Here is a 26446-nt window from a genome sequence, read left to right as displayed (position 1 = left end):
AACTGTATACGGTTCCATAACGAAGACTAACTGTATATTGATACGCGAAATTCTGGAGGGACGTCGGACGGCATGACGTGGGGACGTAATGACGTGTGACGTTAATCGATCTATGTTCTAGAACACGTAAAACAGGAACATGAAAGGAATATTCTAAAAGCGACTCATGTAAACACCTTAATCACAATACTGTCAATAATTACATTACTGCTGTCCATGTAAACGTAGTCACTGATGGGTTAAATAAACAAATGATAATACAGCGGACATCAAATAAAGTGTAATGTTTGCAATAAAAACGTGTGTGAACGTTTTACTGTTCGCCCACAGCTGCAAAGACTTCGGTTTCAAGATCAACGGCTGAAATGAACGTGTACGTCGATGTGTAACGTGAATTGTAAACGTTAATGTTAAAACAATGTGAATCGCAGGTGTTATATCAAATTTGACACTGGCTCGTTTATGAAAACATAGTGTAGACTACTTTATATACTATTATTATACGTTATACGTATACAGAACGTCATAATTATCAGTCCGTACAGGATCTCAGTTTTTTTAGGATTGTTGTGGTCAAAAAGGCTCGATTTTGCTGCGGCTTTGTACAAAATCTGTGAAGCAACTTGGACTTTTTTGTGGAAAACGACTTGAATTGACGAAATAACAATCTCACAGTTCCCACCGTGGCCCTGTGTGGGTGGAGTTTGCATGTTCTCCCCGTGCTGCAGGGATTTCCTCCGGGTACTCCGGTTTCCTCCCCCAGTCCAAAGACATGCATGGTAGGCTGATTGGCACGTCCAAAGTGTCCGTAGTGTGTGAATGGGTGTGTGTGAGTGTGTATGTGATTGTGCCCTGTGATGGACTGGTACCCTGTCTAGGGTGTACCCCGCCTTGTGCCCAATGCTCACTGGGATAGGCTCCAGGTTCACCGTGACCCTGAAAAGGGGTTAAGCAGTATAGAAGATGGATGGATGGATGGATGGACAATCTCGCAGTGATGTTTGTTGATAAATGAGACCTTTCAGCTGCTCTCGCGTTCGACAAACGTGAATCGAAGAGGGATTTGGCTGAATGCGTCTCGGCCCGGATCTGCGACACATGACAAGCATATTATGTGGGGGTTCCGTGAGGATCAGTCCGAATAGGCTAGGTGTCCATGGCTGAAAAAAAGGTTAAGAACCAGCGGCTCTACACTGAGGGTTTGGACAACATCCACACAGTTAACATCGTCCAGAGTTGAACTACTGATAAACGTTCAGCGGCTTCACCACAAACAAGCCGGCATTGTTCGACAAACTGCTCGTGTCTGTCTTGAGTATCAGATAGCTGAGACACGTCATGGGAAAAATGGAGGCTTTATCACTTCAGTATCATTCAACAGCATGACTGTAGAGGACAGAACAGAGTTTGACCTCGTGCCTTCCCATTTTCCAGTATATTCTCCATCGGAACATCCGATATACATTTTGATCTCAAAAACACTCCCTTCGTATTACTTGTTCGCCACGATGGATTGAAAATAAATAAATATTCATATAATGGTATATCCAGTGAAAAATAGAAGATCTGTGATATTCATGTGTGTCTAAATAACGAGCAAATCATCCCAAACTGCTCTTGTTTATTCTTTGAACAATACAAATACACTTTCACTGATAGAAGTTGCATAGACCCAAAGGGGACGGATATAACCCAGAAGAAAAATATATCTAAAACCGACATACTTTTACACGCTGCAAACAGACACACGCTGTACAATGAATCTAACACAAATCTAAAACGCTGAAATGATTAACAGTGAAAAGATGACATCTGGAGCTGTGGCTGAGCAAAAAAAACCAAAACAAAACAAAAAAAAAAACTTCATTGAAGAGCTTGGTCACAGGGTGGAGCCTGTGTGTTCATATTCAACGAGCTCCAGGGTACAAGACTTTCAAAATACTGCTTCTTGTTTCTTCTATGGATGATAGATTGTAAAAGAAATGAGTGTAAGAGGAATAATTTAAGCCTGTGGTTGAAAAAACGATAATCGTTTATTATTTATTTTTAACGTAGCTCCGCTGTACTTGCTGAAGTATAAGAAATCGTCACAGTGTGTGCCGCTCCAAAAAAGAGCAGAAATCAATCACAGAACTTGTGCAATTATAGAATTATAGATGAGATTCTATTTGTTTAATAAAGAACTGCATTCATTTGTTTCATTTAAACAATATAAAACTCTGAGCGTTAGTAAACGCCGCTGCGATTCGGCGGCAAATTTGTCTGTGGTCATTTTGTGGAAAAGAGGTAGATCAGACTACATTCGAAATGTTACAGTGAGACGTCGTGTGCTTGGCTTTAAGTAGTCAAATTCAGGAAAGACTCTGGGGCTGAGGTGTGCATGGTAGAACATCTGCGCACTTAATAGTACCGATAGAACCGTACCTCTTACATCTGTAGTTTCCCGTTTCCTGCAGTTCCTGAGTCGAGAATATAAACGCAGCACGAACGGCCAGTCGCTTTGAATCGAAAGTTCTAGATCTGATCAGAACATGTCATTTTCACTCGTTAGGTTCTTTTTTCTTACATCGAATCGTTCGAGTACCAGCTTTTACTCTTCTACCTGCACGGCTCCGAGTGCACCGGTCCGTGTAGGAAACTAGACCGTAGCTCTGTCTGTAGTTATGTGTGCTGTAAACACTCAGCTCTTTGTAAACGTTAAGGATCCGCGTTATTACGTTCGTAGCATTCGGACAGACAGGGTCGGTGTTTCGGACCGTTTTAACTTTTCTGGACCACGACTTGAAATTTGCCTGAAAACAAAAATAAGAAGTGATGAATACAATTCAAATACAAGTCAAACTACCAAAATGTCATGAATAGCTGGAGTAATATAGTACATATTGTATGTAGCAACATTGAACAAACCTAATACGATATCATTTTGACTGAGAAAACAGGAAGTGAAACGTACAAAATGATATTTTGGTATTTAGTTTGAATGATTTTATTTTTATTTATTAGCCCCAGTGTCAGAAAGTGTCAAAGAACAGACTAGAAGTAGATACTCACATGAAGGCATTGAGGAAACTTCAGCAGTCACTACAGTCTCCAAGCCCAGGTTAGATAACGCTCCTCGAATTAAACCACATGTGTAGGACAAATACTGAGAGAGAGAGAGAGAATGTACATATAGAGGCTTTTGTTGTTGATATTTTTCCCTCTTTCAACTAATGACTCCACCATTCTGCAGTAATCTATATTCTACACCTGGAGACTTACTTTAGAGGATTCCTCAAGCTGCTGCGTTCTGCCGGAAACTCGAGTCAACAGTGTAAACTTGTTATCCTGGAGGACGTACGTTCCCTGTAGACGGACAGAAGTCACAGTTAGACTAAATGCTTTAAAGAATGACACACACAAACACACACACACACACACACACAATGTGTTTCGTTCCTGATCAAGTTAAATATCAGACCTGATGGTTGGTCCTCAGGTTGTCAATCTGCTTTCTGAAGATACCGTTCCAGAAGTCTTTGCACAGGAACTTCATGATGTCCAGGTCATCTTTAAAGGTGGGGCAATCTTTTGTAAACCTTTTCGACAAACAGTCAAAAGAAGAAAAAACTAAAAGATGTATTTCACCTGATACATCATCATCATCTGTATAAACAGTACACATGCAAAACTGGGCTGAGACAGAAAATAGCATCATGGAAAGAGTCTCAGGATTATAAGAATACAATTGACTTCATATCTATTGGAAAAACAGGAGTCTTGTTCTTATGTCATGACGCCACCTGCTGGACAAAATGTACATTTGCTAACTTAAAAAAAAAACAAAAACAAATAAAAAGTCAAGAGAAAATGTGCATGCAAGTGTGTTTTACCTCTCGATTAAGCCTTGTCCCACTCTGAAGCCCATTCCCTCCAACACAGACACACACGTTACTCTCTCCTTTCAAATAAATAAATAAATAAATAATAAGTCAATAGAAATAACAGTAAACCTTAGTAGAGCTTAATACCTTAACTATCGTATGTATAATACAGTAAAAATACATGCCGTGTTTTATTGTTTCACAAATGAAAATTTCTTTCATTACCACAAGCAACACAAAACGTCTAATATGTCAGTTCAGAGTGAGGACTGTGAGTGTGTGTGTGTGTGTGTAAGTGTATTCAAAATCAGATCCAGAGGCCAAAAGACCTTGTGCTTTGTGTTGCAGATTATATTTAATTGTTGAAGAAATCCTTTGAATCCTTCTTTTTATAGAGAAACTTGTACAACAGATGTACAACAGATGTACATTTTCCTTTTCCCCCACTCATCTTTTTAAATCAGTAGTTTAAGATTCATTTTGAAATTATATTAAACATTATAAAAATAAAAATAAAAACTTAAATACAGTAATATAGGATAAGGATTCACTGAGTGGTCTTTGATAGACACACACACTTTTGTCCCTTAAGTGTACAGTCAGTCAGTCAGTCAGTCTGTCTCTCTCTCTCTCTCTCTCTAATGTGTAAGTTTAGCTAATAAACTGTACCCTTTCTATATCTTCCCGAGTCGTGTGCTCTGTGTAAATATGAGACACCATCTCCATGTGAAGAAACTCGAACAGAATGTCGTCTGCCATCGTTACTCTTCACTAAACGCGTCACGGTCTGCACAAATGAGATTTATTAAACAGGCATTAGTGTGGATTTATCCCTGCAAAAAACAGTCCAGTACTGGATCAATCACAGTTACTGGACCAAAAGTACAGTAAAATTCATTTTTTATCCATAAGTTCAGTCACTTTGCCCTACTGCTAACACAAGAACACAGTACTGCATACATGTGACTTTCTCCCTCTTAAAAACAAACAAACAGTAAAATAACTACACTTGGTCAATCATTAGATCACAATCACACAAGAAAGTGTGAGATACACGATGGCGGATTAAAATCGGCCATCGTACTGACAGCTACAGCCGCTGTACACCTCACACTTTACACTGCAGAAATATACAACACCCTCATATACGGGCAGAGCAAAACAGGGGTTACACCGAGACAGAGAGAGAGAGAGAGAGAGAGAGAGAGAGAGAGAGAGAGAGAGAGAGACAGACAGACAGAAAGAAAGACAGAGGGAGAGAGTGAGAGAGAGAGAGACAGACAGAAAGAAAGAAAGACAGAGGGAGAGAGAGTGAGAGAGAGAGACAGACAGAAAGAAAGAAAGACGGGGGGGGGGGGGGGGACAGAAAGAAAGAAAGACGGGGGGGGGGGGGGGGGACAGAAAGAAAGAAAGACGGGGGGGGGGGGGACAGACAGACAGACAGACAGACAGAGAGAGAGAGACAGAGAGAGAACATAAAGCTGATCCTTCTCGCAACTGCTTGTAGTTAAAAACAGATTTCAAAGCCCTAAATATTACTAATATAATAACTAACCCAACCTCGAGTACATATAAATATAAAGAAATACAACCAAGTTTAAAATGCAGGCGCTGTTATTGTACTTACACTGTACCTGTAGTAACTAACTAGCCTGCATGCTAGCTTAACAGTTTAACAGTATCTCCCCAGAACATGGCGAGGAACCGCCTCCTCCTCCTCCTGTTCTCTTTCTTCCTCCGCTTCGTCTTCGTTGTATTCTTCTTCGTTGGTTTTTACCGGCGGTTGGCAAACAGCTTTTTGTGCATTACCGCCCCCCGGTGGTCTGGAGCGTGAAGCAGCTCAGTTCACAATCTACAGCACTAGATATTTACTAGTAGATCACTATTATTAAATTATATTCTACTTGAACGTCTTCCTTCTTCATGTACCCTAGTTTGTAATTTGAGATGCCAATGAATAATTAACACGCAAATTAGTCTACATTTACGTGCACATAAATATTCTGATATTAATCAGAATTTGGCAATATGCTAATTAGTATTGAGTCATTCTGAGTCACAATATTCTGATTCCCCAAATTCTGATTCCCAGCCCTGGAATATTCTGGTTTTATTCTGAAATTGTATGCGTGTTAACACCTTAATCAGAAAATCCACTGAAAGGAGATATATGCACATTCTCAGTATGCAAGGAATTGTGGGTGCTAACAGATGCTTAGCTGTACGCTAGGTATTTAGGAATGGCAATTCAGGCATAATTAGAGCAGCCATGTGTACAGAAATATTCCGATGCCTGTACGCATATAAACATCGCATGTAAACGTAGTAATTGTTGAATTCTCAAATAATATGCTAACGCTTCTATAGTAACAATTCAATCACAGGGACTTATATGGTGGATGATCTGCATAATCTATAGCTAATAATATACATCATTAAAAAGTTGTTATTTAAAAATGATAGCATGAAGCTTTTTGTAAGGAAAGGTTTATGTGATGTTTATGGAAGGAGTCTCCAGTTTCAGTGCTTTGTAAAAAGACAGAGGTGTTTATGATTTCTGGTTCTTAGTAACAGGATATGTTGCTTTTTTTGTGTGGTCTTATTATCTATAATAGAGGGCCAAACAAACAAACAAACAAAAAGAATCCGTTTGGTTACCAATAACACATCAAAAACTCCTCTTAAATATCTTTGTTTATCAGCATCTATTGTCGTTGAAAAATCCCTCCAACCAAAGTCAAAAACGCTTCCCAAGACAGGGGTTATGGATGTCAAAAGAAATGCAATGACTTTATTTAAAACAACAAAGCGAGACCGTCTCCAACAAAGCGAGACCGTTTCTAGACCATGGTCTAGAAAAGCCTATTTTTTTCCTGTGAATGTGGCTGAATTCTATAAAACAGTCCATTTCCAATCCAAAATTGAGTCTTTAACCTAATAATAGCATACTTTTACTTCCCTATTTTAAGAAATAAATATATAGTACGTGGCAAGTTTTAGGCACCTTAATTGCTTTTGATACAAATTTTGTCTTATGTGTTTATGACATTTGTAAAGAAAATTGTAGATTTGTACAATGTTTATGACATAGGTTTCTGAATGTTGGTTTACTTTTGGGGCGGGGGGGGGGGGGGGGTGAGAGAAGCTCAACTGTGCAGTTAGCAATACCTAACGAATACCTAAGAAGTAGTGTGGCTACACATGCAGTGAATTGTTTAAAAAAAAGAAATAAAATTCCCACTATCTCCACAGGAAATGATTCTCAGTGGATCAGATTATCTGTTTGAAGCTTTAGACCACAAAGTGTCCTTCAAGGAGATGAAAGTACTAGTACCACCGAACTGGAAGAAAGGAAAGTATGAGAGCGCAAGAACAGAAACCTTCAACAAGGTACAATGTTCATTCATTCAGCTTTACTGTAATATACACTGGTAGTGGAGTTCAATTTTTCACATAACTATCATTTAGTATAGAAATTGTGTGTATTATTAATACAGTATGAAGAAAAATGGACATTTTATTTTTAGGCCAGAATAAGAATCGACAGCCCACATCCTGCATTTGGTGACGATCCATACACTCATCAGACCAAAGGTTGTGGATGTGAGGGCGAATACATTCATTTCACCCCAAACTATTTGTTAAACAATCATCTTATTAAAGCATATGGACCTAGAGGTAAGAGTTAACCTGCATAAAACACACACACACACACACACACACACACACACACACACACCTTCATGCGCAAAATTTAAAAGACATTTTCATCCTGAAATGTACTTGCATTTGTCAAATGTAATCAAGAGGCAAGAGGTATTGTACAGATTGATGAGAATGTATTATTTCTATCTTCTTCTACAACAAAATATGACAATATACTTATATTTTCCTTTCAGGAAGGGTTTTTGAGCATGAATGGGCTCACCTCAGATGGGGGGTATTTGATGAATATAATAAGAGAGAGCCCTTTTACATGTCTGTTTCGGGTCAGATTCAATCAACAAGGTTTTACCTTTATCAACTTTCTATAAATGACCAGAAATGATTCATTCTGAAATGCGTATTATACTAATAGTTGTCTGTAATGTGTTCTATTTTCTTTTCAGCTGTTCTGATAAGATTTCTGGTCAGTGGTATGAAATTATCAATCAAAGCCTCCGACCTTGCCAGAATTTGGATGCAGCTGGCAAACCCACATCCAGCTGTGTATTCTTTCCGCACGCAGTGCAAAAGACAAATCCCTCAATAATGTACATGCAAAGCATAGTCTCTGTGAGTATAGCAGTTGTTCAGTTTGAATGGTTTCAAATCGATTTCTTAAAATGTCCTCGAGCTGGTCACTGAAATCGGTACGTACGACTGATTCTGAAAACATTGAGAGGAAAGTCTTTTTTTTTTTTTTTTTTAAAAACGCATTTTCACTTGATGCCTTTGTCATAAGCACTGTGATGTATTTCTTGTAGGCAAGAGCGTTTTGTCGAGAAGAGGAACATAACGCCGAAGCCCCCAATGAACAGAATGAAAAGTGTTCGCGCAAAGCAACACGTACAGTAATCTTTCAGGAATCCGTAGACAAACATGCCCTTCTCAATCTAAAACATCTTCCATCTACACCACCAGCTCCAACATTCAAAGCCATACAGAGAGGACCTCGGGTCGTCTGTCTCATCCTTAATGTCTCAGGAAGCATCAGTGTACGTTAAAGCAGATAATATTATCCTCTTAAACCAAAACAGTCTGCTGATGTCGGTAATATTAATTAAAGAGAAATGCACAAGTTCTCAAAAACATATCATTCGTTCCCAAAAATATGGGAAGACCTTTAAGAGGTTTAAGACATGATAGTAATAGATCATAGCAAACGTTCATTCATTCACTGCACTTCAGCAAGCACTTTCTCCTGGTCAGAGTGATGGTGAGTCTATCACAGGAACGCTGGGTTTGAGACAAACAGCTCCAGATAGAATATAAATGGAGTATCTGAATAAACCCTGAACCTTAGTTTAGATCTCTTGCGCATTAGTGATGTATAGCTGACCAAGGAACAGCTTTAAAGTCAATCGTCCAGTTATTCCGCTAAAATTAAGGAATGGCGGACGGTCTATAAAGAAATGTCCATTATTCCTACATGGTACATCGAATAAAGATATGCATAGAGTCATAATAAAGCTGATATTTTAAAAAATAAATATGTCTAAAAGATAATATCTAAATTATTCCAAATTAGATACTGGAATATTGATGAACTAATGGTGTTATTGTCCATTTATTTAAGTGAAAATCATTACAGCATGACAGGGTTACGAAAAAAGCATTATAAAATTCAGTGAAACAATATTAAGGTATAAAATGTCTTGTAAGCGCATATGGTTTGTAGAAAATGTGTCAAATTTAATTGTTGGGTTTTTTTTTTTCTTTAAAGGGTCGGAGAATAGAACTACTACAGCAAGCTGCTACGATTTTCTTAAAGCAGATCATAGAGGAACAACAGTTTGTGGCACTTGTGACTTTTAGTACTGAAGCTCAAATATTAACCCAGATCACTTTAATAGACGGACCGACTTCCAGAGACAATCTAATTAACAAGGTGCCTAAAACCGCAGCTGGATCTACATATATATGTAAAGGAATCAGAAAAGGTTTGGAGGTGAGACACAGATGTGAAAACACCTGCTACTCTTTCATACATTACACAGATCGAGTCTTGGAGTAAATACAAATGAAGTAAGTTTACTTTGGTCTTTTTCAGGCTCTTCGAAAGGATGAAACAATAGGAGATGAAGTTATTTTTCCGACAGACGGGGAAGCAACTGATAATGTCACGGATTTTTTACAGGCAGCTGTTCATAGCGGTGCAATCATTCACACTATAGCATAAGGTCCGAAGGCAGACAGTGTACTGGTTACCATAGCAAAGCAAACAGGTGAGATTTTACAAGTGTAATATCATATAACATCACGGAATGTCACCGTTTACAGTTTCAGCTCTAAACCTAGTGCACAGTAAATACCAACACACATTGATTAACTCTATACCACTGTTGCTGTATTATATAGAAAAAAGACTGGATTTTGATTATTATTTAAATAGAGGGAACATTTATCGTATCCAAGGATTCGATACGTTTCAACCAGCTTGTAGATGCCTTTTCCTCAATGACCATGTTCTATGGAAATCCCATCACACAGCCCATTCAGGTTAATGATATACATCCACTGTGAGAAACCGTAATATCACATAAGACAGTCAGAGTATTCACATCATATTTTAACTCCTTTCTAAACAGCTCGAAAGCACTGGAACGAATGTTGCAGATTGGTTCAACGGAACAGTTCCTGTTGACCGGACTGTAGGAAATCACACCAGCTTTATATTAATTTATGAAAAGAAGTGCACCCACTGTGTATATAGAGTCACCAAGTGGTTTGGTTTACGACCAGACGCACACCACTGACATTGCTAATACAATCACTTGTACTGTTCCAGAAACTGCAGAGGTAAACCTTTATACTGTTAAATTCATCATTTTGTACCGCAATAAATAAATAAAAAGTGCAATAAAATAATGCACACTGTTTTCTTTGGCTATTTCGCACTGCAGACTCTATTCTATCTGAATAGAGACACAGTAACTCAGCAAGTGAGTTTAACCATAATGAGTCGGGCAGCTCGTGAAGACGTTCACCCAATCGCAGTCAGAGCCAGAATGAACCAGCAGACCAGCGATGGCACTAAACCCATGACCGTGTTGGCTCACGTCAGTCAGAATTATAATCCTGTGTTTGGGGTCAGTGTTTGGGCGAACCTGGAGTCAGATACTGGGCACTCGGTACAACGGCAGCTCCTTGATAACGGAGCAGGTAACACTTATAAAACTGGCATAAAATAATCATTTCTGGTGAAATTTTTAAATCATAACCGCAAAATTTGGATATTTTACGTTTTGGACATTACTTTTACAGGAGCTGATGTTTTCAAAGACGATGGCGCCTATTCCAGATATTTCCCAAACTTAAGACGTGGAAAATACAGTCTGAAAGTGAGAGTGGAAAATCAACACGGAGGAGGCCAGTTTTCTCCCCACAGACACAGTGGTGCTCTGTATGTCCCCGGATATATTGTGGATGGTAACTATTGTCTACTATTATCACTCAGTCTGTCGTGTAATGGGGATTGAAGAGGGATACATGTGTAGTTACGAGCTTTATTTGAAGTGAGGCAGGCAGACAAATCCAAACGATGGGCAAAAAACAAGCGAGGGGTCAGGTGTATACAGGGTATAGACGAGAATCAGAAAAAACCTGAGGTCAAAACAGGATCAAAACCTTGAAACACGGAATAAAGATCGAGGCTCGGTACGGGTCTGGCGGATAACACAGAAGTGATGGAGAAAAGGGTGGAGAAAAAGGTCTATGGGAGGAATTGAGCTAAAACGACATAACATGGAACCCTAAAATCGTCAAATTGATCTACTATTTCTTAATTATGAGATTAGTATGAATTAAATAGAAGATTATTACACTTGTTTTTAGATGATGGTACAGTTATCATATTGTATAGGCAGATACGTTTGCTTCTTTCTAGAAATAATTGCATAAAATGAGAACAATTATTTATTGACTTGATTGTTTGGGTTTATTGCAATCTTATAATAGGAAATACTAGATAAATACGAGTATATTTAAGATATTGTTCACTTCCTAAAGTATCCTTTTGTTGTGTGGTTTTTCACTCAAGCTATCTTTTGGCTTCACCTACACAAATACAGTGTAACGTGTGGTTTTTAAGCTATATGCACTGGATGCCCGTAATCTAAAGAGTGCGTTACATTTGAATAAGTTCCTAGGAGTGAAAATCTCACTAGATTAACATTAACTTCATTTGATACAGTAGTGGCTTAGGGGTTAAGGCTCTTGGGTTACTGATCAGAAGGTCGGGGGTTCAAGCCCCAGCACTGCCGAGCTGCCACTGTTGGGCCCTTGAGCAAGGCCCTTAACCCTCTCTGCTCCAGGGGGCGCGGTATCATGGCTGACCCTGCACTCTGACCCCAACTTCCTAACATGCTGGGGTATGCAAAGAAAAGAATTTCACTGTGCTGTAACTTTCTGTCTGAGTTTCTATGTATTTACATCCGCTTTGCAGGTGAAGTGGAATTAAACCCTCCTAAGCCCCCAGTAAACCAGCAGCCAGTAGATGTGGGCAGCTTCACCAGAACAATAACTGGGGAGAGTTTTATAGCGGAAGCAGATGCACCTTCAAACTTCCCTCCAAACAAGATCACAGATCTGACTGCGGAAATCCAAGAGGACACGATGCGTCTCAACTGGACGGCTCCTGGTGATGATTATGACCAGGGAACAGGTGATTCCTTCAAATGTGTACACTGCACACATTTGACACTACACCAATATCTTTTTTTTTTTTTTTTTTACATCTGAAAGTTAAACGTATTTGATACTGGTACAAATAATGAAGTTTCTGTAGATTTCTTCAAATGTATTATAAGAAGTTATATAAGGCAAAGTGTTTAGGGGCACGCAGATATACAGTATGTTATAGGATACTACATTACATCCTGAAGTGTTTTATTCCTCTTATACCAGAGCAATTTGCCAATGATTAAAATGTTTTACTGTCTACTGTATATGAACATCAAGTCATGATTTTTAACCATTTCTATTTTCATTAATATACTTCCTGTTATCACTTATGTTATAGCAGCTATAAACAAACGTTTCCCCACCAGCATCGCCTTTTTTAAAAGACAAGTTTCTAAGACTAACACATGTCATGTTCCTGAGAGATTAAAAAGTCTTCTAGCCTGAAGCCTCTTCTTTGGCAAGAAATGTACTGAAAGTTCTGGCAGTGGAGTTTTTCTTTTATAAATGCACAATGTTTTTATTTGTTTATTATCAGGCTTAGTCTATGTGGATTTTATTCTAGTTCTTTGCGTTTTGTTTCACTTTATATTAATATATGCATGTGATGCTTAAGGAAACTGCTAGAATATTTTAACTCTAGAACTGTAAGTGCAGTGCTAAAGGTGATTTTATGGTATTTTCTTAAACAGGTAGTTGTAAATAGATACACTTATATATACTGAAAAATATGACGATTCTGGAGCTGGAAAGTTATCATATTGTGATTTCTTCATTCATAGTTCTATGCTTACAGTAGTAAACATTTTTTTTAAAGCGTTATGCCATACACAATATATCCTAGCCTCAGAAAATTTACTCCGTATAAATAAAATCTCTAATACTCTAAATGCATTTTCTTTTAAGCCCAATCCTATGAAATGAGATGGAGTGAAGATTTGAAGACGCTTCAACACAACTTCAGCAGCGCTAATCTGTTCAACACCTCGGCTCTTCTGCCTCAAGAGTCAGGCTCAGCTGAACGACACTCTTTCCAGCTTAATATTACAATTAAAAACGGCATCACACTTTTCTTTGCCGTTCAGGCAGTGGACCAACACTCAGCAAAGTCTGAGGTATCCCATATTGCTCGAGCAACCAAGTATGTCGCAAGTCCCAAACGCCCACCCATTCCAAATCCAGACCCGAAACCGATTCCTATCATCATCATCATCATCATCATCATCTCAGTCTGTGTGGTGATCATAGTGACATGTGTTATAGCTGTGATCATCACATTATCTGCACTGAAACAAAAAGATATTATTGCATAAGGCATTAATAGAACAAAGAATACACCAACACTGCAAGCCTAAAGATTTATTTCACAAATCTGATTTTTTTTTTCTCCACTTTGTGTCCCGAGACTACATTTTCAAACTTTTTGAGAGGCTATCTGTAATCGTTAAACTGTAAAACAGGGATGTTATTAACGGTCTTCCTTTTAACAGTTTCATGCTCCATGTTGCTTAACTGATCATATCTCATACCTGTTGTGCAAACTAATACACATTCTCATTAATCAGTGTATTGTACAGTAATGAAAAAACTTGTACAAATCAGTCTAAGGAAATAATCTTAAACAACAGAAAAAGAACAGAAAAACAACATGTTTGAATGGTTTTCTATTTGCTTAATGAATTAGTAAAAGATATCAAATGTATTTCGTTGTAAACCAATATTCATTGTGTGTCAATACCGAACCAAACTTAGCGCTCAATATTGCGTCACTCTAAAAAACTTCCTTGATGATGTTGATTTATTAAAATAATGATAAAGACACACACGAGGGAAAGATGCACATACATCAGAAGGAGTAAACAGCAGAATTCAAGAACTCATAAATTATATTACAGAACAGTACTGGAACTAAGGCTAGTGAAGCTTTGTCTAGTGGCTAGCGAGTCTTTTTTTCCTCCTCCACATTTCATGTTCGTGTCCATCCCGTGGTCGAGTTCTCTGTTCAACCCTCTGAGAACTGCCTGAAAAGCGCCTCAGAGCGACTGTCAGTAAAACTGGGAACAAAGTGAATCTGCAGGATTTCAGAGAAGCCTTCTGATAGAGTAGGAGCCGCAAATTTCTTCCTACACACAAACACACACACGCGCGCACACACGAGGGGTGTCAAAATTATTTTAAGTAACAGGTGCACGATACACTCAGTCCAATGTCAAGTGAAGTAGGACAAACAAAAGCAGCTTAGTGACCAGTAACATCAACAACTCCTCTTATTTTCCAAAACAAAACCTTACATCCATTATGTAATGGGTCAAAATGACTTCCACGGTTTAAATACATACAAAAAAAAAAGCAAAGAACAGCTTAAAACAGTACGAGACGAGCTAAAGAAGAAATATTTGCATACAAGTTCATGAACCCTAAATGAGGAAAGGTAAAAAAAAAAATTCAAAGATAGAGATAGATAGATAGAGAGAGAGAGAGAGAGAGAGAGAGAGAGAGAGAGAGAGAGAGCACGAGCGAGAGATTAAGCAATATTTCAGATATCTCAAATGTGGAAATGGGTCAAACTGACCCGTAACATAATCAAAGGGTTAAATACGTTGATTTATTCTGAATGCACAAGCGTATTTATTTTAAAAAAGTATATTACCTACACAACAGATGAACAGACTGCGATTCATCACCAAATCTTTAAAAAAAATTATAGTCTTTACCATATATACACATTGGCTTACAGACTAACGCACATTGCATTACACGTGACTGCATATGAAGTATTGATCCTCGTTACTGTGAAACCCCTGAATTAGTTTTAGCATGAAATGAATCCCCGAATCTTTCAGTTCAACTCGGATCCACAAGACCATTCTGATATAGAAAATGGATTCAAAATGTTCAATCTGTTGGACTCCGGATTAAAACGTCCCGGATTGTTGTGTCCCTAGGATGAAGTGTTAATGACAGAATTGTATTTACTACACAGATGTTCGACTACAACGGCAGCGGTCACTCACTTGTAGCTGTGGAAGACCAGGTCATTGACGGGAGCGTGCTTGGTGGCTGAAGGAACCATCTCTCGGAACTGCGAAAGGGAAATATGAGCGCGTGTGTTAGACACCGTTGAAGTCCTGGACTTAATTACACGTATAGCCAAATGAGGCTAGGAATCTGGATTCCTTCATGATCTCTCCATGCAGTTCTCATCTATCTTTAATCACTATAGCATTTAATTCCTGTATTGCGTTGTATTGTATTGTACAGATAGATGTTTGTAAATTAAAAAGGTGAAAATTAACGAGTAGAACTCGACGACAAAAGTCTAGTCCTTTCAGACACTTGACCTCGACCCTGTTTGGATTATTTCTAAAATCAATTCGTTCTAATGGTTACAATGATAACTCCATGTAAATCCTACAAACATTCGATCACTTGCTCCTGATATACTGCGCTAACCAGAATTTCACACAGACGCACAGGAAATACAGGCAACCTGAAAATATAATGCCTCTACAACCAGCTAGTGGTGGCTGCGTAACAATAACAATCCAATGAGATACAATATTTAAGAATATTTCTAATCATTTGATCACTTGAAACTTACCAGGAATCTGTGTCCAAAATATTAAGCCGCATAAATAAAGTAAAGGCTAAAATAATAACTCGGTCATGACATTGTCCGTCTATACAAACAGGTTATTAGATCAAGCGAATCATGTGTGTGTAACAAGCAGCAATACGGCATGACGGGTACAACTACACCCACCCTGTTATTGTGCTTGGCTTGCTCCAAAGAGGTGGTGAAGTTAAAGCATCGGCAGGGAACTCCAGCACTCTTACTGACGTCTACATACCTGTGAAGAGGAGCATGGAGATAGTGAGATCTTCTTTGTTGCCAGGAAAGATGAGAGTGAAGACTACGGCGGTGGTTTGAAAAGACCACTGATCAGTAAAGAAATGAAAATAAGCACCGCTTTCGAGACTCTAGGTCAGGATTAGTGTTGTCCACAGCTACGCTTCGGCCTTCCTTCAGAGCACGTTCACACGCTGACACACAGTGCTGCCATGACCCCAGTGTGTCCTAGCAAGAACATATCATCATCATCATCATCATCACCTAGAAAAAAGCTCCACTCCTAACAGCCTTTCACTGGGTATTTTCAATATTTGGATGGTTTTGTAAATGATCAACGTGTGCTCATCAGACTCCACTTCAAACTTTTTGTGTCGAAAAAAAATTGGGATTAAGTAAAAAAATGAATAAATAAATAAATAAATAAATAACCCACATCTAACAATATACTGCACCGCCTCAGGTGTGTTTAGGTTTGCATTACTCACCCTGTTCACATACACATATCCCTTGGGAATGATGTGGGTTTGGAAAAAAGTGGATTTGCCAGCTGCAAAAGTAAAAACAAACCAAGGTAAAGAAATTTGGCAGGATTTTTGTCAAGCAACAAAGAGAATAAGAAACATTTCACACACACACACACACACACACACACACACAAAAATAAATAAATAAATGGGACTTACATCCAGGGAATCCAACAGCAACAATTATTTCTTGGCTGGTAGAAGTCAGCGAGGCATTAGGAGGGTCATACAGACGTGCCTTTGGGTCTAGTTCCCTCTGCAGGCCATAAAATGACACCATGAATGATTACACTAATCCACAGCGTCGGCCACGTGGTCTGTCTGGACTGGAATTCTTGAGTGTTCTGTACCTGAACCCTTTTTTAACTCATGTACAGTAAAGGCTGCTGACTATGGACCACCAGGAGCTGGAAATGATTCGGTCATAATGTTGTAAAGTAGTTGGCTCCCAGCTCACGGTTTTATATTACAGAACATGGTGCACCGTGTACATTATTTGCAGGTGAGGAATGTTTCAGTAATCCACACATACATGCATGCATTCGGTTCCAGCACATGCCACGTGACATGTAAACGCACGTGGAGTGATCCACAAGCATGTCCGTGGTCCACTCGTTAAACAAGTTTTTATTTTATTGTGCCACGGTGGTTAATTAAACAAACAAACAAAAAAAATCACTCATTCATTGCCTGCATAAGCATTTAGCATGCGGCAATACTCACTTTTAACTGCAGTTACGGCTGCAAGTCTTCTTGGACGTGTGATTATCAACTTTGCACATCTGGATCCTGATATTTTTGCCAATTCTAGTTGGTAAAATTGCTCTAATTCTCTTGCTGCAGATTCTCAAATGGATTGAGTTCTGGGGTTGACTGGGTCATACTCTTTGTCATGGTTTTCAACCACTTGCCCTGTATTTGGTTCAATCCATCTTGGCCTCAGTCCTGACCAGTTTCACAGGCCATGGTGATGACAAGCATGCCCAAATGATGCTACCACCACCGTGTTTTACTGGAAGGATGGTGTTCTTAACGCTTTGTTCCAAGGCCAAAAAGATTCATTTTGGCAGTATCTGACCAGAGAAGCAGTGTCCACATGTTTGCTGAATCTCCAACGTGCCTTACGACAAATTTAAACAGATTTTTTGGATCCCATCTGGTCTATGGTTGTTCTGTGAACAGTTTATCTGAGCTATGGATTTTTTCAACGTTACCCCTGGCCTGACTTTTACCTGGTCACTTTTGGTCGATGGTTTTCTCTAGGCAGAATTGCAGGTGTGCCATATTCTTTCCATAAATAATATATTTAACGTTGCTCTGTAGGAGGTTTAAAGTTTGGGATTTTGACAACCAAACCCTGATCGATACGTTTCCAGAACTTTGTCCCAAAGCTTGTTTTGATTGTGGACATCACAGTGCGGTTTGTTTAGGTATGCTCTCTCAGAAACTCTGGGGCCTTCCACGTACAGGTATATTTACTTCAGGATCAATCACATGACTTCTAATGCCACCTGATCACACCAGATGGCTTTTAACTAATTCAGCTATAAGGGTGAACACATACGCAACCACAAGTTTGACAGCAAACAATGTAGCAAAATATCTCGAGCCCCATTCCTGCACATAAATATTAAGGACTATTTCATGGAGATTTGTGACATATAATCCCACTTTTAAGTCCATTTCCGTGCCACTCGACTAAGATCCGACTCAACCAAGCATAAGCAAGCTAAACACGGACAAACAGGTCAGTAGCTCACCGGATCAAATGACGGCATGTTGAACGGAGCAGCTTTCCATCCCAGGAAGAATTCCTCTGGAGTGTGAAATTCCAGACCAATGTTTAGAGCAAACTAGAAGCAAAAAGAAAGAAAGATGCCCATCACCAAAAAATGCAATCCTTTAGGTCATCATGAAACCGAACACTAAATTACGTGCATCGACTTTCAACTTGTAACCAAGTTTGCATCCTAAGGCCATGTGCTGCAGTCGCAGTCTCACCAGCCTGTCACTACAGGAGAAGTCCTTCTTCTTTTTCCCTGGAGCCCAATTTACAGGACGGCCTGCTGCATCTATTCCAGAAAGAAACGTGAAGCAGGAATCATTTACTGATTTACTTTAACAGCTAAATTAACCTTAGAAACTTGGCTTGGCCCAATACCAGGTCAGTAGCACTTTAAGAGCAATAAAATGTTAAATACCCCTTTAAAAATTATTAATGCATCACCTTAAGCAATAAAAAAAAGGACTTTACACCGCATGGAACAAATCTAACAAGTTATTCATGAATAAAATTTAGTTAAACTAAACACTGAATGAAATTATTCCGCATTGGGTGTCCACATGCCAGCATTTGAAAGGTCTTCAAGACTATTCCACTACTTCTGTCCATCACAGTCATCTCTATTTTTCAATACGTCTTGAGTTATAGTTTCATGAAACTACAATGTAATGCAGAAAGCTACATAAAAGTACTTAAAAGAGTTTGTCACAAAGAAAAATAAAACAAGTCTGACTAGACAAGACCCTGCTGCGCTTTTTTTTGACAATGGCCGTAGTGTTGATTGGCCAGGGTTTGGTCAGTTAGCTGCAGATTTAGGACTGGGTGGGTCCTAAAGCAGTGTGAGCTCTGCACTTCCTGGTATGTTACCAGACAACGACTAGGTGGAGGCTAGCAGCTCCAATGGATGACGCCCCACCTCCTCTCCTCGAGCCTTTTACAGATATTCTGCTGGAGCAGTTTCTGCTATATTCTGTCAGCTGCTATTAAGAAATTAACCCTCATAGTAAAAGAAATTCTGAATAATAATAATAATAATAATAAGTAATTCAGACAGAAATGGCTTTATAATACCATCAAAATCCAGCCTGAAGGTTGTAAAATCTGTAAAAGCTGATTTAATATCTTTTTACCTTAATTTAAATAAGGAACTAAGATAAAAAGAACATGTAAATACAAATTTTTTTTTTTTTAAAGGCACTGTTTTTATCTATTCCTTGAGATCCAATACAGCCACTCACCTCCAACATAGACACACTGGGATTTATCCACAGTTATTCCATCGTTCGCCTGGAAAACATAATATAGATTATATATTTCTGCAGACATCGATAAACATTTCCACACAGTGAGCAATATTCATCAAAAGTTATGTAAAGTCAAATCTGGTCATAAAACAAGCATTTCCTTTTTCAACAATGTCATATTTGTACCATCAAACTCGGCAAGTCTATCCCAGGGAACTCGGGGCGCAGGGCAGGGGGACACCAAACCGTCGCAGGGCACAATCACACACACACACACACACACATTCACACACTAGGGACAATTTGGGAATGCCGATCAACCTGCAGTGCATGTTTTTGGACTCGGGGAGGAAACCGGAGTAAACCCCTGAAGCACAGGGAGAGCATGCAAACTCCGCACATACAGAATGGAGGCAGGATTCGAACCCCCAACCCCGGAGGTATTTGGACATTTATTGCACCGATTTATTTATTTTTGTCTTTAACAGTGACCCGTGTGCTGTTCATAAATATGTCATGAATTCTTGCACTTAGACTAATTCTACCAAATATGGGCTATCAGATGATTTTACTCAATAGGACCAGAATATACGAACTGTCTCACCTGCTCACATAAATGTTCCCACATTCCTGTGACCGGCTTTCTGTAAATACCTGGACCTGCTGCGACAAACACCTGAAAATACATCATGCATGTACTGTATAACATACACACCGTACACAGGACAGACATTTAACCTCACCTGGACAAAATCTAGGCTTCGATAAAGTACTATTTTATCTTATATAAAACGTATATTCTTAACAAACCTGCACAGGCACATTCAATGTCTGAAGAATATCCTCAACTTTAGACTTGAACACCTCTGGTCTGAGCTTGCCTCGAGCAATTCCCATCTGATTGGTAAAAAACACCACCTACGGTACCCCGTGAGAGAGGGAGAGCAAAGATGAGCCGCATGCCGTATCTATAAAACATTCGAGCTGGGTATTTTAGTTCGGCTTACGCACCTTGAACCCTTCTTTTAACAGAGTGGTCAGTTTGGGTTTTATCTCGGGGAAAAGGATCCTAAAGAAAATCAAAGTGCAGATGTTTAATAGCAAATCAGACGGTGTTTCCAAAATATTTCACAACTAAACCGACTTACTTCCAGTCATCGGGGCTGGTGGGAAAGACTTTCCCTGACTTTGTAGTGATAATGCAGCCATCAATATCAAACCCTGCGATCTGAATTAGAAAGAATGTGAAGCCATAGTTAGCTTTCATTTAAATGGAACACCAAGCAACGATTTTACATTCACAAGCAAGCAAATCCCTTCTACGGTATCATTAATGTCACTTTTCTCAGATTAGGGGTTCAGTCAGTTAGTAGTCAGGGTGAGCCAGGCACATTTATACCACAGCGATGTTGAGTTCTCGAACCTGATTGGTCAGAAGGTGTTGATTAATTTTCTGTAACAGCATCTCAGACAGTATTGCCGGCTGTGACGCAAATCGGGTTTATATTAAGGTGCTTCTTCTAATATGCTAGCGATTCGACTGTATATCGACAGGTTATTCACACTGATTTGTCAGACACGCCCCCTAATCTAGGAATAATAATCAGATTGTTTTTTTTAAAAACCAAATGTTATTTAACAAAAAATACACATAATCGATGACGTTGTGAAGCTTTCTATAAAATGTATGGAAGGAACAAGTCTGTTCTTGGTTTGTTACTAATGTATATGTCTAAAATACTCTTAAAATATATTTCAAACAGGAAGAAAGCTATTCAAGAAAAACCTATTTCACACATTCGACCTCGCGGCGAACTTGACCGTGTTTGGATCAGCTCCAAAATCTAATCAGTTCATCTGCTGTATGCAACGATAATGCCATATAAATCCTACAAACGTTCACCCACTCGTTCTTGAGATGTTGCACTAACAAGAGTCTCGGACGGATAAACAGACAGAGAACCCGAAAAGAACGAATAACGTGAGGGTGGCTGATGGAAAAAAGCATCTTTTTACGAGATGCTATAGCAGTAACTAACTTTACTACTAAGTGTTTCGTGGACAACTTTAACTATAAATGGAAGTACATAACAGCCTTTAATTAATAAAACATGTCATTAATTATTTTATTTTTTTTAATGAAAGCGCTGTGGTAAAAGAGGAATAAAACACTTCAGGGCATGCTGTAATAAGAATATAATCTCTGGAACTATGTCTGATTATTTTCATATAAAATATCAATATAGCAGTGTATACCAAGTTATTGATCCAAGCTTGAGCACTGGCAAAGTTATCATTTGTATAAAAATAATAATTAAAAAAAACCAACAGTACAGAAGTGTGAGTCACCTGAGTTTGTCATATTACTATTAAAAGACATCACCAAAAATTCTGATAATGATATTTAAGGAGTACTGAAATATCATGAAATGGAGGATTATGGGATTAGCATCTGTACTTCTCACCTTGGCGCTTCCAGTGACCCCTGCTGCGGTGTAGAGCATGAGATTACCAATCTGCTTCCAGTGACTGTTTACGCAGGCAGACGGGGCAGCGGCTGAGGGTTTTGATGGTGATTGCCGTGTGCTTTTGTCTTCTGCAAACTGCTGCAGCTGTCTGAGCTTCTCCTCCATCAGGTTCTCTTCATCCTCATCAGATTTCTCAGTGCGGCCGCGTTTAGCTTCGGGTGCGTCATCTTCGGAATCAAGGGCTCTTTTTGTTGACTTTGCGAATGCAATTGTGCACGATGAAGACATATGACGTTATATTCTGAAATATGTTTTCTAACAGAAATCATCATCATCATACATCATATAGATACCTTTTTAGGTGAAGAAACAAAGAAATCCTGGATGTTCCGCTTAGGCTGAACCTTCTTATCGTTACTATCCAAGACCTTCTGCTTACTTTCCTTATCATCTGCTTGTTTTCCCTTACTCTGGCGAGAGGCTGAAGAGGCTCCGTTAGCTGAGCCAGAAAACTGCACAGTGAAGGGGTAACTCTGGTTTACAAGGTAGAGTGTGCTGGTTAAACTCAGGCGTCCAGACTGACCGCGACCCAAAGCCTGCCCATCCACAGAAGATGGGTTCGGACCAAGCTGTAGAAAAGACAGGCTGCATAAAAAAAAAGTGGGCTACTTGTTTTTTTTCCCCCTATTTAAGATTATGACACTCTAAAATTAGTTGTTGTTATTATTATTACCTGTGTGACAAGAATCTCTTGCTTGTCATAGTCAGCCACAAGTTTGACTACGAAAGAGAAAAGCAAAGTGAATGAGTTAACAACCAGCTAGCAAATTACAGGGCTACATCCAAAAGTGCATATTACTGTACTAAACATTAGGTCAAAATTGTACACAACTATCGCTTTTTGTTTGTAGACTTGTCTTGTATATATATATATATATATATATATATATATATATATATATATATATATATATATATATATATATATACGCTCACACACCAGCCACTTTAATACGAACACCTGTACACCTGCCAATTCATGCAAATCTCCGATCAGGCCATCATGCAGCAGCGGTGCAATGCGTAAAATCACAGAGGTAAAGGTCAAGAGTTTCAGAATCTCGGAGACTGTAGTGACATGGTGTCCGCAATAACCAATCAACCATGAGTACTGCTCCCAACAACCAATCAGTGGTCTCCATGTTTTCGTCCCAGCCACACACAGGTTTGTTTTTTCGTTTGAAACATTTACATTTATGACATTTGGAAGACGCACTTACCCAGAGCGAATTACGTTTATCTGAGCAGTTGGCTTAAGGGTCTCGCTCAGCTTGAACACTTTTCATGGTACAGGTAATAAAAGTGCTACGTATCAGGCATGATCTCTGTATCTCAATTCTGAAGGTCTCTCGTTTGTGTCACGATGTACCGGAACCAAATTGTTTTTGACGAGAGGAAATCAGCCAGCGCAGGGTCCAAATTCTGGTTCTGTGACTGGTATCGGACAAAAACTTAACGAGAAGTCTGTTACGCCATTCAGAACCATGTTCAATTCCCAACCACTCAGCACCATTACTTCCTTTCATCAGTGTTCCTGATAGAAATGATAGTATTTTGGAAACGCATCTATAAGAAATCTAAATTATTTACTAATTTGACTTAAAAAAAAAAAAAACTCTCATTTTATGTCTTCAGAAAATCATTATACACACATACACATTTACATATACATTTCATGAAGAATCAGTGAATATTCAAACGGCTCTATGACGTCACCTGGCGTCTTCTGAATCAGTTATTTTCCCCTGAACAGTATTGATAACACTGGGTATACGAGAGTCGCATTTTCATCCCGAATCAATGCTACTGTATAAGGTGTGTATAATTGGTGTGTACCCCTGTGTGTACCCATGTCAGTGCAGACTGTTTACCCTGGTGTCTGGAACATTTTTTATCCTTCACTCCGGACTCAGGACCGCGACCCAGAATCAGGGCCCGACCGTGGGGCAGTTGTAGCCGTGTTCCCGCTGCACTCACCAGTACACACTGCATGCTCTCAGCTCAGGGGTTAGAACTTTTAAAATAAGGAAAAATAGGCTTTTCTGTCCTCTTCTAGAATGACTTCTCTAGTTACATAAGAAACTTTATTCTGAATAAACGCAGCCAGCTCGAGACAATAAATACAAACCAGCTCTAGTAAATATCACAGAAGTCGTTAGCTCAGCGTATTAACGTATGTGCGTTTACGTCAAGGCTACCAAGTTAAAGATATATTTATATAATATATATATATATATATATATATATATATATATATATATATATATATATATACATATAAGAATTATAATCACACTTACGTGTGCAATAACTGAAATCTTTAAGAACTTCCAAACACACCATCTACCGTTAGGTCTATCTGCCGTTAGGTCTATCTGCCGTTCAAAACTACACGCTTCCGCATAGTAAACTCTCCAATCGTTTGACTTCTTGTGAATATCAGCCAATCCTATCTCACTTGAGGCGGGATTTTGTGTTCTCGTAGCCAATCCTATCTCAGAGGAGGCGGGATTTTGTGTTCTAGTAGCAATCCTATCTCACTTGAGGCGGGATTGTTGTGTTCTTTTAGCCAATCCTATCTCACAGACGGCGGGATTTTGTGTTCTTTTAGCAAATCCTATCTCAAAGGAGGCGGGATTGTTATTTTCTTTTCAGCCAATCATATCTCACAGGAGGAGGGATTTTGTGTTCTTTTAGCCAATCCTATCGCAGAAGGCGGGATTCTATTAGTGCTGCTGTCGCATGTTTATATTACAGGTGAAATAAATGTTATGTTTTTATATCTTTTTCAAAATTTTACATAAGAATAATGAAGTTACCTTACTTAGCAAGACACATGCTTTTAAATTTGCCGAAAGAAAGGACGCTTAGAAGTGAAATCTCCTTATGCTGTCTTGTGAATAGGACAGACTTCTGCAGTAAGAGTAGGCTCAAATCGCGGCAGCGGCACTTGAGGTGGCATGCTCAGATGCCGCTGACTTTACGGCATGTGCCGCTGTTTGTGGCTGATGCCACTAATAAAACGGCATCTGCCGCTATTCATGAATGATGCCACTGGATTTTCGAGGCATCTGCCGCTGTTTATGAATGATGCCACAGTTTATGAATGATGCCACTGAATTTAAATGGCACTTGCCACTGTTTATGAATGATGCCACTGATTTAAACAGCATCTGCCGCTGTTTATGAATGATGCCACCGTTTATGAATGATGCCACTGAATTTAAACAGCATCTGCCACTGTTTATGTATGATGCCGCTGTTTGCAACAGCTGCCGCTGAACAGTTCAATGATTCGAGGTTTCTACTTTTAAAAGCTACACTGTCTTTTGCAAAATGTACAACTTTAAACATATTAAAGGTTTCGGTCTTGTGTTTTCACTTAAATTGATACTTTTCCTGCAGTTTGGAATCCAACAAATGGACGTTAAGTCTTAAGTGATGCTAAATAATGTTATCCAAATGCTCTAAAGTATTGACACTCATAGCTCGTAGAACATAACGATTCTGAAAGTGAGACTGCACAGCGTGGATGCTCATGTCAGTTAACAGAGCCCTCCTTAAAGCTCGATGAAGGATGGAGGATGTGATATCTACACAACGCGATCGAGGGTCACTAATATCCAAAAAGTGCCCTCTGTCTCCGTCATGCACCGCTGAAGGTTATGTGCTGGATCGGATAGTGCTATGCAACCTAAAGCAGGGAATGTGCTCTTTCACACAGCACTAATCAGGATTCACTACACCACAGTGCAAGCATTTTAGTTTTAAACAAAAATAATTTTAAGACTAAGAAAGTACATTTAGCCTCACTGCTGTCTCTCTTTTTTTTTTTTTACTGCCCCACAGTGGCAACTAGTCGAGTAGTCTATACAGCTCCTAAGAAGTGAACTTTTTACATATATTTATTGGTGCAGATTGATTTTGAAATGAACAGATCTACATTAATAAATAAATGAGAGCCAGTGGTACCTCAGGCTCTGGGCTACTGAGCAGAAGCTTGTGAATTTAAGCCCCAGTCCTGCCAAGCTGCCACTGATGGGCCCTTGAGCAAGACCCTGAGCACTGAGTGATACTAATAGACCTGCCTCAAGGAGCAGCAAGGAGGCTCCATCTAATAAAAAGTGTGTGTTAATGTAGTGGATGATGATAATGAACCTACAAACATAGAAATTCAACACATGGAATCAGACCTCCAGACCTTTTATCTCCTTAACGTGTCATGAAATAATGAAGAAACAGGCCACAAAACTGCTAATCAGTGAACTG

General features: G+C 39.1%; 3 protein-coding genes across 6 annotated transcripts; 1 reads left to right on the top strand and 2 right to left on the bottom strand.

Moving 5' to 3' along the window:
• Positions 1 to 1604: 1604 nt before the first annotated feature.
• Positions 1605 to 5832, bottom strand: trappc6bl (trafficking protein particle complex subunit 6B, like). Of its 3 annotated transcripts, XM_053647098.1 has the most exons (7): positions 5491 to 5820; positions 4533 to 4650; positions 3873 to 3940; positions 3461 to 3578; positions 3262 to 3345; positions 3052 to 3145; positions 1605 to 2792 (listed from the first exon to the last, which is right to left on the bottom strand). In XM_053647098.1, the coding sequence occupies exons 2-7, from the start codon at positions 4620 to 4622 to the stop codon at positions 2761 to 2763; spliced, it is 486 nt and encodes a 161-aa protein (XP_053503073.1). In that variant the 5' UTR covers positions 4623 to 4650; positions 5491 to 5820; the 3' UTR covers positions 1605 to 2760. The 3 variants fall into 3 exon arrangements, with proteins under 3 accessions (XP_053503073.1, XP_053503072.1, XP_053503071.1); XM_053647097.1 differs by having other exon boundaries at positions 2653 to 3145; positions 5498 to 5832; XM_053647096.1 differs by having other exon boundaries at positions 2653 to 3145; positions 5491 to 5829.
• Positions 5833 to 5839: 7 nt separating this feature from the next.
• On the top strand, positions 5840 to 13691 carry LOC128621696 (calcium-activated chloride channel regulator 3A-1-like). Its single transcript, XM_053647647.1, is given in 15 exon segments — positions 5840 to 6060; positions 7116 to 7253; positions 7391 to 7541; positions 7763 to 7871; positions 7973 to 8138; positions 8330 to 8560; positions 9289 to 9513; positions 9616 to 9738; positions 9960 to 10064; positions 10154 to 10252; positions 10254 to 10364; positions 10469 to 10727; positions 10830 to 10994; positions 12010 to 12228; positions 13152 to 13691. Coding segments are annotated over 15 exon segments (2580 nt in total). The 5' UTR covers positions 5840 to 5988; the 3' UTR covers positions 13559 to 13691.
• On the bottom strand, positions 13596 to 24597 carry pnkp (polynucleotide kinase 3'-phosphatase). Of its 2 annotated transcripts, XM_053647093.1 has the most exons (18): positions 24478 to 24597; positions 24049 to 24191; positions 22851 to 22897; positions 22471 to 22746; positions 22115 to 22372; positions 20798 to 20877; positions 20661 to 20718; positions 20460 to 20567; positions 20254 to 20325; positions 19644 to 19692; positions 18624 to 18694; positions 18383 to 18475; positions 16782 to 16878; positions 16584 to 16645; positions 16214 to 16323; positions 16009 to 16096; positions 15260 to 15327; positions 13596 to 14368 (listed from the first exon to the last, which is right to left on the bottom strand). In XM_053647093.1, exons 2-18 carry the CDS (start codon positions 24167 to 24169, stop codon positions 14248 to 14250), a joined length of 1779 nt encoding a protein of 592 aa, XP_053503068.1. In that variant the 5' UTR covers positions 24170 to 24191; positions 24478 to 24597; the 3' UTR covers positions 13596 to 14247. The 2 variants fall into 2 exon arrangements, with proteins under 2 accessions (XP_053503068.1, XP_053503070.1); XM_053647095.1 differs by lacking the exon at positions 24478 to 24597 and having other exon boundaries at positions 24049 to 24370.
• Positions 24598 to 26446: the final 1849 nt, after the last annotated feature.

The sequence above is a fragment of the Ictalurus furcatus genome, chromosome 17, assembly GCF_023375685.1.
Source record: "Ictalurus furcatus strain D&B chromosome 17, Billie_1.0, whole genome shotgun sequence".
NCBI lineage: Eukaryota > Metazoa > Chordata > Actinopteri > Siluriformes > Ictaluridae > Ictalurus > Ictalurus furcatus.
This window is presented reverse-complemented; position numbering and strand designations above follow the sequence as displayed.